Raw genomic sequence first — 12079 nt, 5'->3', positions numbered from 1 at the left:
TCCCATCTACTTTTCCCGGACCTTTCAGCGTCCTCATCTCAGCCAGCCAGACACATCTACCCACAAGAAAAGCTCGCCGTAAGACCTCTGACCAGCCTTTCCTATTGTAACCCCAATGATCTCAACGCAACCAAGATGCTACGGACAGGTACCAGGAGGTAGACCTGTTTATGCGGCGTAGGGAGCAGCGGTGACGGTAACGGCACGAGCGGTAACGGTGACGGTATCGATGCGATGGGTTACCTTAGGCTCGATAAACATGGTGGTTTCCATGGTGCCGAAGGTAACGCCTGCGAAGAGGGCCATGGTGGCGCCGAGGATAGTGGAGAATTGCATTGTGGTGGTCGGGTTGGGTTGCTGGGAAGGGAGTGTTAGGTGGAGTGGTGGAGTGGTAGAAAGGGGAGGTGGTACGTTTTGTTGGTAGTGACTGGGGATGTGTTAGCTGTTTTGGCTCGAAGTGATGAAGAGGATGTAAGAAGAGCAGAGATCGTACTTTGAGCTTCTTTTATCGAAGTCGAAGATGGTAGATTGCTGTCGAGGTTTTTGCGGATGAGTGACTCTAAGAGGGGATATGCCGTGTTTATACTCTCACCCTGCATTTCCCTCGTTCTTCGGGACTGATCTCAAGTGTGTTCGTGTGTTCGCGTGTGGTTTGATATTTTGGTCGCCATCCACTCCATCCACTGGTACTACGATGGGACGCAATGTAGCCCCTCAAAATTTCCGCAACACTCAACCATCCCATACGAAAAGGTACCCCTCAAATGAGAGAGATCGTAGGCATCGGAGACTCTTCAAAATGCGGCAATGTTTGGTTCCGGCCTCGGAGAAGCGGAGAGGGTGATGAGGCAGGGTCCAACCCCGGTGAAGCACCTGAAGCTGGTACTCTCCGTTCCATGGCACTATGATGCGACTGAGGGGAAGCCGATGACGGAGATGAGATAGACATTACAATTGAACAAGAGTGCCATACGTGTGGATGGTAGGTCGTGATACTCTATCGAGCACGATCGCGTACTCGCATGGTACACATTCAAGTACTGTCTCCGACCTGATATACCAACTCAAAAATGATCGATCATAGTTTTCGCCGTTTTCAATTTTCTCCGTTACATTGCACTCTCAACAATTCTGCATGGGTAATTTGGAAGAATCATGTTCGCGCAATCGGACCCTGAGCCACACTTCACCTTCGAATTCACCCCAAGGGTCTCTACCACTCTGCACATTTCGCTCCAATGCGTTCGGTGGCAGGTGATATTGTTTACGTTATCGGTAAACATACGCGGCATAATGTCACTGTGCCAACAAACCGACCGCTTCCCCACTGTACTTTGAGCAAAAGCATTGAGACACTGCAGCTGGAAAGGCTAGCTCGCGTGGTATCGCATCAACGGTGGGGAATCAACATATTGCATGGAGAGGGACAGCGCTGCTACCTCAGTCGTATTGATTGTTACCTCAGAGGGTGCACTATCGCATCAGCCAGGCGATTGAGTCTGCTACTAGAACAAGAGAAGACCTATTGATGATAAAATACGCACGAGGATGTGCTGCGAATCACACGATAGCGGAAACAAACCACTCGACCCATGGGGTGGTCCAAAAACAGAATGAGGCCATCTTCAATTACTTCCGCTAGGACAGCGAGATCTTGTATTGAGATTGCGGGCCCAGCTGCCAAGGGGCTTGAACTCACCAGATTTCCTTCCTTGTAGAATTGCGGATATGTCGTGACGTGGCAGAAGAACATTTGTTGAATTTTAAGGAGTATGTGATCGGAACCGTGTGTCATGAATATATCGCGAACTGCCAATCATTGTATCACGATAGCGATGGTCGGAACCAGATCTGATCTTGGAGGTACCGCCACCACAATTTATCGGCTGGTCATCGGTCTCATAAATTGTGAGTACGTTATGGGTATTGATTACAATTTCGTTCTGGTCAGAGTCGCAAAGTTAGCCAGATGACAGAAGCCTTGCGACAGAGGTAGGCTTACTGTTCGGCTAAAGAGCCCCTTCCTCCACTTCCAATTCGCCGCCGAAGCGGGCGTGTCCCTTGAATGAGAGTCTCTGTGACCTCAGTACGGTGAGCGTGAATCTCTGCTGTGCCTTATATTCAATCGCATGCAATGCATCTACGTTTCGCTCGAGAATCTACGCGAGGAGGTCCGCAACGTTCATGGGCATTTCGTCGATCTGGGTAGAGTAGTACACTATAAAGATTAGCGGATGTCTGAAGAAAAAGCTGCATAGTACTTACACTCAATGTCACGGAGGATGCGAACGTCATCTTGAGTGACAAAGTTGATGGCTACACCCTTGCGTCCGAATCGTCCACTTCGACCAATCCTGTGGATGTAGTTCTCACGGTTCGATGGTAGATCGTAGTTGATAACGAGCGACACTTGTTGCACATCAATGCCACGCGCCCACACATCGGTCGAGATGAGCACGCGAGAGTTAGCCTGACGGAAGTCGGCCATAATGCTGTCTCGCTCCTTCTGCGGCATCTCTCCGTGCATAGAGGATACAGTGAAGTTGGCGTCGCGCATCTTGTCTGTCAACCAATCAACCTTGCGGCGCGTGTTGCAGAAGATAACTGCTTGTGTGATGGTGAGTGTGTCGTAGAGATCGCACAGGGTGTCGAATTTCCACTCTTCCTTCTCGATAGCGATGAAGTATTGCTTGAGGCCCTCTAGCGTCAATTCGTCGCGCTTAACCAGAATGCGCACGGGGTCCGTCATGAACTTAGTTGTCATCTCGAGCACATCGTATGGGAGGGTGGCTGAAACGACAACAACTTGGGTGGCAGGCGGGAGGTAGCGGTAGACATCGTAGATTTGCTCGCGGAAACCTCGGTTGAGGAGCTCGTCGGCTTCATCTAGAACGAGCATCTTGATGTTGCGTGTGCGGAGGTTGCGGCGGCGAATCATGTCGGCTACACGTCCTGGGGTTCCAGAGACAACGTGCTGACCATAGTCGAGCTTGCGGATATCCTCGCCGACGTTTGTTCCTCCGACGCACGGGTGGCATTGCACGTTCATGTAATCGCCGAGACCCATGATAACCTGCTGGATTTGGGTTGCAAGTTCGCGAGTGGGTGATAGTACGAGTGCTACCTCTGATTAGCATAGTCAACACCTCCAATCTGATATGACGTACCCTGTGTCTCGCGCACAGCCGTGTCGATGACCTGGAGGATGGAGATGGAGAAAGTCGCGGTCTTTCCTGTTCCGGACTGCGCCTGAGCGATGGTGTCGCGACCCTTGCAGATTTGGACAATAGCACGCGACTGCACAGCTGAGGGCGACTCGTATCCGTAGGCGTAGATACCGCGTAGCAAGTTCTCCTTCAGGTGCATGGCCTCGAAGGTAGGCGCGACCGTGACCTCCTTGGAGGTGGAGAACTCGATCTTGTCGTCCGCATTTCGGTCGATTCCGTCCGCCATCTTGAATGTGAAGCCGGGGTTGGTATTGGTGATTGGTAGGTTTCGAGTCGTTCGCGACGTGCAAGAAAGTTTGGAGCAGTTGCGCCTCAGCTTTGCGGAGGGCCGGAGCCTCGGCGCGCTAGCCCCGTTGACTAGCGCGTTCTGCGATTTATGTCGCCGCGACAGGCTCCACCACCAGCTCGACATCGTCACCGCCGCAAAGGTCTGCACATCCACTACCGAACCGCTGCTATACCAAGACTCATAGTTACTCTAGGCGACCGCAAGCATGCTTTTGGAAGATCAGCGCCAACTCCACGAGGACCTCGAGCGCCTCGAGGACGCCGCTGCCGAGCGACTCCTAGAAGACCCCCCGCATGTAGGCATTACCCTCGCGTCTGTCGCGAACTGCATGCTAACCTCTCATCAGATTCGCGATCGCCTTGCACGTGACCACGACATTGCGCGATTCCTGGAGCAGATCGAGAGCCAGTCGAGCCGCCTACTGAAGATCTACCAGGATGAGGACAGCAAGAAGGAGGACGAGGTGCGCGGTCTCACCCACGGCGACCCCATGGAGTCCTTCATGAAGGAGATCGCATCCATCAAGGACTTCCACAGCCGATACCCGAACGAGCCTGTCGAGAACCTGGAGAAGGCCTACAAGAAACGCTCACCCGAAGACCACACGGCATCCATCGCAGCCATCGACTCCATGTTCACCGGCGAGGAGGGTTTTGGTCGCTTCTTCGACCTGACGACTCTGCACGAGCAGTACCTCAACCTTCCCGTTCAGCAGAACGCGCGCCGTCTGACCTATCTGGAGTACCTCGACAAGTTCGATATCTTCACCCCTCCGCAATGTAACATCCGGCGCGAACAGAAGAAATCAGAGGCCTACTTTCATTACCTGAAAGCTCTACAAGATTACCTCGAGAGCTTCATGCGACGGACAAAGCCGCTAGAGAACCTGGATAAGCTCTTCACTAGCTTCGACAAAGAGTTCGAGGAGGCATGGGAGAAAGACGCAGTTCCAGGCTGGGAGAAAAAGTCCACGGCGTCTGCACCGGTCAACGGTGAGGCGCAGGGTGAGGGCATCTGGTGCTCAGCCTGCAAGAAAGGCTTCTCGAAAGAGACTGTTTACGAAGCACATTTGTCAGGCAAGAAACACAAGAAGGCGCTACAAGAGAGCCAGAACGGCGCGCAGGATGCTGAGAAGCAGTCGAACGGTGCTTCCTCAGACCTGCAACGCTTCAAGGAGCGAGCAGTCGCTGAGCGCGAGTTCAGGATACGGAAGCTCGCTGCAGCCATGCAGACGGAGCGCGGCGACACCAAGGTCAACGTCGAGCGAAAGCAGGGCATGACCGAGCGTGAGCGACAACAAGAGCTGGAGCAACTGTACGCAGAGCAGCCCGAGAACGGCGGAGAAAAGGAGGACAACGAATCTGACAGCGAAGACAAGATCTACAACCCGCTCAAGCTGCCACTCGCCTGGGACGGCAAGCCCATCCCCTTCTGGCTGTACAAGCTCCACGGCTTGGGCGTCGAATTCCCCTGCGAAATCTGCGGAAACTTCGTATACATGGGCAGGCGCGCATTCGACAAGCACTTCAACGAGCCCCGCCACATCCACGGTCTCAAGTGTCTCGGTATCACCAACACTACCCTCTTCCGAGAGATTACAAGCATACAGGAGGCTGAGGAGCTGTGGCGCAAGATCCAGAAGGACCAGAAGAAACAGAAACTGCTTGCTGAGAACGTTGTCGAGATGGAGGATAACGAAGGCAACGTCATGCCCGAGAAGGTCTACCGCGACTTGGCTGCCGCGGGCATGTTGTGAGCGGTCGTATTGCTTCGGCACGTACGTCACTGTCACCTTGTCGTTCCTCGTACACAAAAGCCCCTCGGGTCCTTCTTCCCACATGAATCCTTCGATTCCGGCATCTTCAAGCACAGAACGCTACCAGGCGGCGAAGCTAATCTGGATTGAGAACTATCATTGTAAGTCATACAGCGTTGCATTTTTGTTGGTGCTATTGCACCATCTTCTTGTTCTTCGTCCGAGCATTGTTCTCGTGTTTGGCATCTACTTTTCACCTCGAAGAGTCAATAAGCCATAAAATCATGCATGGCTGGCGTTACGGAGTTGTGTTTACCACCATGCCACTGCGTATGGACGGGAGTGTATGTGAAAGTCATGTAAATTAGGGGGTTCTCATGCATGCGGCTGAACTACTAAGGTTGTAGTCTAAATGAAATAGTGCGTCGATACGATATCGCTGTTCCAATCCGACCTTCCACACGTCAGTCTTCCCTTGGTCACAGTGAACGCGAATCTGCTGTAGTCTTCAGCGATTCCACCCTCTTTGCCACTCAACCCTACAATTCGGATGATATGGCCAAACCAACAAATAAACTGTCCATCCACTCACGTAATTTAAATTCATCGAGTTGGGTGTTGCAAGCAACAGTATATATATATGGGGATGAATATGAGTGCAGGGCCCCCGCAGCCTGCTCGCGATTGGATGGGTTAGTCCATCCACTCACGAAGGAAAGAATTGGTGCTTCTCTATTGCTGGAGATCGCTATCTTTAGGGTTTGAACACCGTGCCGCTGTTCCAGCCCGTGCCGGGTCTTCAGTGCTCACCGGTAGCCCGGCGAATGTTCAGCGACTCATACCTGACGTGATCATGACTGGACCGAGAGTTCAGACAAAGCAACTGTGAGGCCTGATTTGACGCCTAGCTGTCCTTTTCCCAGGAACAAGAATAGAGTGTCTCTTTTGCCTCAGACTAAAGCCTGGTCATCAGGATTTTGCTTTGTCGTACGGCATGACTGCGATAACGTCGGACACTTGGCTGTACGGCATGACTGCGATAGTGTCTCCTATTTCGTTGTCCGAATCCTCAGACATCGACTCTTCTGATGAACTTTCGATGCGCATGAGCGGTGCACAACACTCGCCGGTAAACGTAGCCCCACTCGATTCGACGAAAGGCGTGGAAAGCGAGTCTACGATATCTTGGATAGAGGGGCGATCGTTGCTAGCAGCTGCCAGCATTGGCTTTAGAAGCATTGGTAACTCCCTAATGAGCACGGTAATTTCACGACTGTCCGATTTTGGAATCGGTATATATCTGGGACTACCCAAGGGCTTCATCCACTCTTGCATCTGGTTCAGGTTCGCCTGGAATGACCACCCTTTTTGAAGCCAAGGACGTGGAATATCTTGACCCAATAGAGCCATGCAATAAGCGATCTCGAGATATATGCATCCTAAAGAGAAGATGTCCTCTGACCGTCCGCAGGGCTGTCGGTTCGCTCGTTCCGGTGCTTGGTACTTAGCAGTAATTTGATCACCGTTACTGGTAACGCTGGTACTGTGCTCGGACATATCCGCAGACCAACCAAAATCTGTGAGCCAGAGACCTTGAGGTGAGAGGAGTATTTGGGAGGGTTTGAGATCCTTGTGGCGGATCCGGTTTGTGTGTAGATAGGCAACAGCATTGGCTATGCAGCCCAAACTGTGCCTGAGACGAATTCCGCACATCCCGAACAAGATTGACGCGACCTCGTGAGCCAGATTGTCATAATGGTGGTGCTTTTTCAGATAGGTGAGGGGGAGAAGTGGCTCCATCGCCATACGAATTCTCTCCACTACTGAGCTTGCTGGTTGCGGCAGAATGTCACCTTCACTGTCGACCAAATCATCGCAGTAGTATTGCCATAGAACGTTGACATCGTGAAGTAGCGCCGCAAGATCTGTGTGAGCGACCGGCCAGATCAACATGCCAATCTCATAGCCACCTCTTTGCTGCTTCTGCACGTAAGACCCAATTAGTTCCACAACGTGACGGTGGCGATTCTGTGACATTCGACCGAGGATCTTGATCTCGTTTAGGATCTGAGGATCCATTCGACGCGTGGAGGTGAGTTTCAAGGCCACTGACACACCACCAATGTGTGTCTCATGAACGACTCCGACACCGCCTTTACCCAGTCTCTGGCCTATAGAGAACGGACGTACATCTTCGCGTCCCCACTCGACATGAGATTGACCATTGGACATGCGGTTCCAAGCGACGGCGGCTGGTTGTAGGCTCGGCTTTTCGTCGTCGTTATTATCGTCATCTTCCATTTCGTCGTCGTCATTGGACTCCAACGTTAAGCGTCCCAGACCTTCATCGGCTCCTATGTGAGTGTCGTCCGAGTCCGAATCGTGTGGCCGTGAGTGCGGGGACTTATGTCGCGAAACGGGCCCCTTCCATCTGGGCTTTATTATTCTGCCAGCGACTGGCGGTTGCGGGGATTTAGGTCGCGAATTGCTTTCCCTCCATTGCAATTTGGCTTTGCGAGCGGTTGGAACTCGAAGAGAGTTTGAGTTTGAGGAGTTGTTATAAGACATTGCTTGGTGCCGCAATAAAAGCGAGGTTGGTGGCAACCGAAGTAGTGTAGTAGTGCGGGATGACCTTGGGAAGAAAAGTAGAACGGGGTGGATAGACACGTGTTGATGAAGCCTTGCAAAGCGGGGTCGGGATGCTTCTCTCCCAGTGCAGGTTTACCTCCATGTCAGGGAAGTGGCGTTGCAGCCTTGCATATTTCGACGCATGAAGGAACGATTGGCGGGCGCGTAACTACGCCGCCCTGGTGCATGCAGACCTCTGAGGGCTGGTGTCGCTAAGCACTATCAGGGATCTGAAGAGGGAAAGAACGGCAAATGGAAAGACTGAAATGTGCTCACGTTACCTAGGCTTCAAAAGGTTCCCATACGTACATCTACAATACAAGCTACTGTTCCAAAAACTCCCACAACCCCTCTCCATTGACAAAATCACCCCAAATAACATTGACAAGCCAATAATCTTGCCTCAGTTTTCCAAGTAGTGTACTACTCGCACTCCTCGGCGGGTAAATCCTCTGCCACTCCCTGAAGATGCTAAACGCCTCGTCAAGCCAACTCCTGAAACTGACAGCCTCAATGATAGTAGGCGTAACAATCTCTTTGCCAGCAAATGTACCCCAAGTAACAGGGTTTACTCCATCTTCTTGACTAGCTTCAAACTCTCCGGCGGCGTTACCAGCGAAGTAAGTGACTTGCTCATGGGCATCAAGCTTAGGTTTGAGAATGGCGAATTCGGAGGCGGGGATGAAGAACTCGACAAAAGGTTTTTGGAAGACGTAGCCGTTCTTAGGGCCCCAGCCGAAGACGGAATCGGTAGATTTGACTCCATTGACGGCAGGTTGCGAGGCAACTGTCCACCAGCCCTTTGCGTTGAGGGCGAGCAGTTGCTTGCTGATGGTCAGGGTCTCGGGAGACAGACTTTGTTCGCTCCATGGTATGGCCTCGAGGTCTCCTTCGATGTGGCGGCGGAAGAGTTTTGAGATGTCATCCTTCTCGACTGGGTGGCCCCAGAGCTTGAGAGCTTGCGGCGTCGAGACGTGGAGGGTTGGACCGTAGCCATCAATTTCACCGAAGGCAGGCGAACGTGCATCACCCCAACGACCGTTAGGGAAATCGTCCCAAGTGGCTTCGCGACCCAATGAGCCTTCGCCCTCTGAGATTGCCAGTGTGTTCGCCCGGGTGTTGATCGGACCCCTCGGTACACCAGCTTCCTCCTCCGTAGCTTCGTACGAGTGATTGCTTGACTTGGCCGCGGACGGGTGTGATATTATTACTCTGTTGTGCGGGCCAGAGTTAACAGCAGATGATCGTCGCCTGCGCGGCACCATGCCGTTCGGTGGTGGCTCAAGGTTGATGGCGGGAGTGGTCTCGACAATGACATCGTCGTCGTCTTCGATAGTGGATGGTATGAGGTGCGTGTCTTCCACGATATGCGACACCGCCTTTTCCAAGTTCAGTGTATAGAAATGGAAACCTCTCCTGCAAGTATCCGGCCGCGCCTTGATGTGTTCCACCATTTCGTCCATAATCTTGACGCCGACTTGCTTCACCATCTCATCGTCGCTCTTTACCGCGTCCAGTCGCTTCAGCATATCCGATGGTAGCTTCGCATGCGATAGTTTCGTCGTCCTGAGCAAGATCTTGTAGGATTGTATTGGCATCAGCCCCGGTATGATCGGTATCGTCTTGAACACTCCGCTCTCGTGCTCCCTCAGCATCTTCTCGAACTTGTCGTACGCCTCAACATCGTAGAAGAGCTGGGTCATGATGAAATCTGCGCCAGCCTTGGTCTTCTCAATCAGGTATGGCAGATCGTGCATCGGATCTTGGTCTTTGGGATGGCTCTGATCCGAGTGGCCCTCTGGATACGCAGCGACACCAATGCAGAAGTAGTCGCCGTACTCTTTCCGGATGTATTTGACCAGGTCAATCGCCCAGGTGAAGTCCTTGTTTGAGTCTTGTTCCGGCGGTGTTCCCTCGTCCCTGTACTCGTCGCTCCGTGGCGCGTCACCCCTCAGCGCCAGGATGTTCCGTATGCCCAACACCTTTGCCTGTTCGAGCGCGTCGTCGATGAGCTGGCGGTTCATATTTGTGCATGTCAGATGTAGACATGTTGTGAGACCCAATTGGCGCTGGCATATCTCTGCGAGTTCGAGCGACTTGGTGGCTGTTGATCCGCCGGCACCCCAGGTGACGGTGACGAAGAGTGGTCGGAGAGCCTGCGACATGCGCTCTAAACGTGTTTGGAGGTTCGCAAATCCCTAGAGAGTCATCAGCGACCAATTCTTCTTTCGCGGTGTTCTTTCCCCATCTATACTGCGACCCTCCACATTCGTCGCGTGCGAGCGGGGCAAACTCACCATGGCCGTCTTGGGCGGGAAGAACTCGAGCGAGAAGTAGTTGGCGCCATCGGGCAGCGCATTGATCTTATCCGTAATCCGCTCCATCGTGAAGGCGCGACTGAGGGTAGAGGGAAAGGTGATGTGGCGGACGACGTTGTGTCATGGCTACGAGTGATGGAAACAAAAAGTTGACCCGCCGCTCATCTGGAAGGCGCGGGTGGGGCACGCGATCGACGGCCAGGATCATTATCCTTTATCGGCGCATGCGTGCCACACTGAACATTCAGAAGCTCTGACGCGATAGTTCAATGGGTTAACTATCCATGGATCGTGCGGTGAAATTCATGTAGTCTCAAATCGAATACTAAGAGCAGCTGCTATCACGTTGTTGATTACTACATCCTGCGTTGGAACGGAAAGTCTCGTCCGAAAGCAGTAGCCATCCAGTCCCCAAGATGGCAATTGCTGGACCAGCTTGTGGGCGCAAAATGATCACACATAATAGAGGCGCAGTGCCCATCTACAGGTCCTCACTGAAAGAGTTGCACGATGACCAACGTGCTCTCGCTCTGTAAGTGTAACCATCGGAGCGGGGTGCCGGATGTCAATGGATCACTTGATGCAGGAGCCGCGCATTGCATCGCATAAGTAAGCATGGCATTCGTTACTTCTGACAAGAGCGAAAAGCCCAGTAGGCACACAAATCGACTCGCTCTAAATATACCTGATCTAATCTTTCCATCACTTCCATCTCAGAAAGGTACCACCACAATGATCCCATCCATTCCCAGCCTAATCATCCTCTTAGCACACACAACCACAGCGCTATCACAACAACCCCCAGCCAACATGACACACCCCCTCCCCCAACGAATAGACGTCCACTCGCACTTCCTCCCACCCTTCTACCGCACCGCCCTCGCCGAAAACGGGCACTCCCATCCCGACGGCATGCCCGCGATCCCTTCCTGGTCTCCACCCCAACACCTTGAAATGATGGAAACAGCCAACGTCTCCAAATCCATCCTCTCCATCTCCAGCCCAGGGACCAATATAAACCTGCGCAATCCGGGATTAGCAATCGATCTAACACGGCAATGCAACGCCTATGCCTCATCTCTCAAGCAGCAACATCCCGAGAAATTTGGTGTATGGGCTGCACTGCCGTTGCCGGATGTCGACGCGAGTTTGACGGAGATAGGGAAGTGCGTCGAGGAAGGCGTTGAGGGCTTTGGCCTGCTCACGAATTACCATGGGGTTTATTTGGGAGATGGAGCGATGGACGCGGTGTTTGACAAGTTGAACGAGATTGGTGCGACGGTTTTCATTCATCCGACTAAAGCTTGCGTTAGGAGTTCTGGTGAACCGGTTCAGACGACAGACGCCCTTCCATTTGGCGAACAATACCCCGTTCCGATATTCGAATTCTTCTTCGATACTGCGAGGGCGGTTATCAATCTCTTTAGCACGGGTACGGTGGATCGGTGTCCGAACATCAAGTTCATCATTCCTCATTCTGGCGGTGCGTTACCGCCGCTCATGACGCGGTTCATCCAGTTCTCCAGCGTGGTGCCGGGCGGGAGGGTGTTGAATGCTTCGACGGTGCGGAAGCAGCTCGATACGCAGTTTTACTTTGATCTCGCGGGGTTTGTGTTTGATGGAGAGAGTGGAGGACAGGGGCAGTTGAAGGCGTTTGTTGAGGGGTTCGAGATCTCGTATGAGAAGTTGTTATATGGGAGCGATTTTCCTTTTACACAGACGCAGTTTGTGAAGGCGTTTGCAGAGAGGATGAAGCATGGGTTGGAGAGTTTGTTTGGAGAGAAGGAGAGAGATGCGATCTATCAGGGTAATGCGGTTAAGCTGCTGCAAAAAGGGAAGAGCAAGATGTGAAAAAGTGGTA

General features: G+C 52.6%; 4 protein-coding genes across 4 annotated transcripts; 2 read left to right on the top strand and 2 right to left on the bottom strand.

Moving 5' to 3' along the window:
- Nucleotides 1-2159: 2159 nt before the first annotated feature.
- FAL1 (RNA helicase) lies at nucleotides 2160-3453 on the bottom strand (the record flags this gene model as incomplete). The annotated part of the gene is made up of 3 exons (XM_051491632.1): nucleotides 2160-2218; nucleotides 2266-3120; nucleotides 3168-3453. The coding sequence occupies 3 exons, from the start codon at nucleotides 3451-3453 to the stop codon at nucleotides 2160-2162; spliced, it is 1200 nt and encodes a 399-aa protein (XP_051357144.1).
- Nucleotides 3454-3721: 268 nt separating this feature from the next.
- On the top strand, nucleotides 3722-5272 carry J4E92_000212 (uncharacterized protein; the record flags this gene model as incomplete). The annotated part of the gene is made up of 2 exons (XM_051491631.1): nucleotides 3722-3811; nucleotides 3863-5272. The coding sequence occupies 2 exons, from the start codon at nucleotides 3722-3724 to the stop codon at nucleotides 5270-5272; spliced, it is 1500 nt and encodes a 499-aa protein (XP_051357143.1).
- A 2951-nt stretch (nucleotides 5273-8223) lies between these two features.
- J4E92_000211 (uncharacterized protein) lies at nucleotides 8224-10284 on the bottom strand (the record flags this gene model as incomplete). The annotated part of the gene is made up of 2 exons (XM_051491630.1): nucleotides 8224-10098; nucleotides 10198-10284. The coding sequence occupies 2 exons, from the start codon at nucleotides 10282-10284 to the stop codon at nucleotides 8224-8226; spliced, it is 1962 nt and encodes a 653-aa protein (XP_051357142.1).
- A 744-nt stretch (nucleotides 10285-11028) lies between these two features.
- Nucleotides 11029-12069, top strand: J4E92_000210 (uncharacterized protein; the record flags this gene model as incomplete). The annotated part of the gene is made up of 1 exon (XM_051491629.1): nucleotides 11029-12069. The coding sequence occupies one exon, from the start codon at nucleotides 11029-11031 to the stop codon at nucleotides 12067-12069; it is 1041 nt and encodes a 346-aa protein (XP_051357141.1).
- Between the last annotated feature and the right edge of the window lie 10 nt (nucleotides 12070-12079).

The sequence above is a fragment of the Alternaria infectoria genome (genome assembly GCF_024043175.1).
Source record: "Alternaria infectoria strain BMP 0036 chromosome Unknown scaffold_1, whole genome shotgun sequence".
NCBI lineage: Eukaryota > Fungi > Ascomycota > Dothideomycetes > Pleosporales > Pleosporaceae > Alternaria > Alternaria infectoria.
This window is presented reverse-complemented; position numbering and strand designations above follow the sequence as displayed.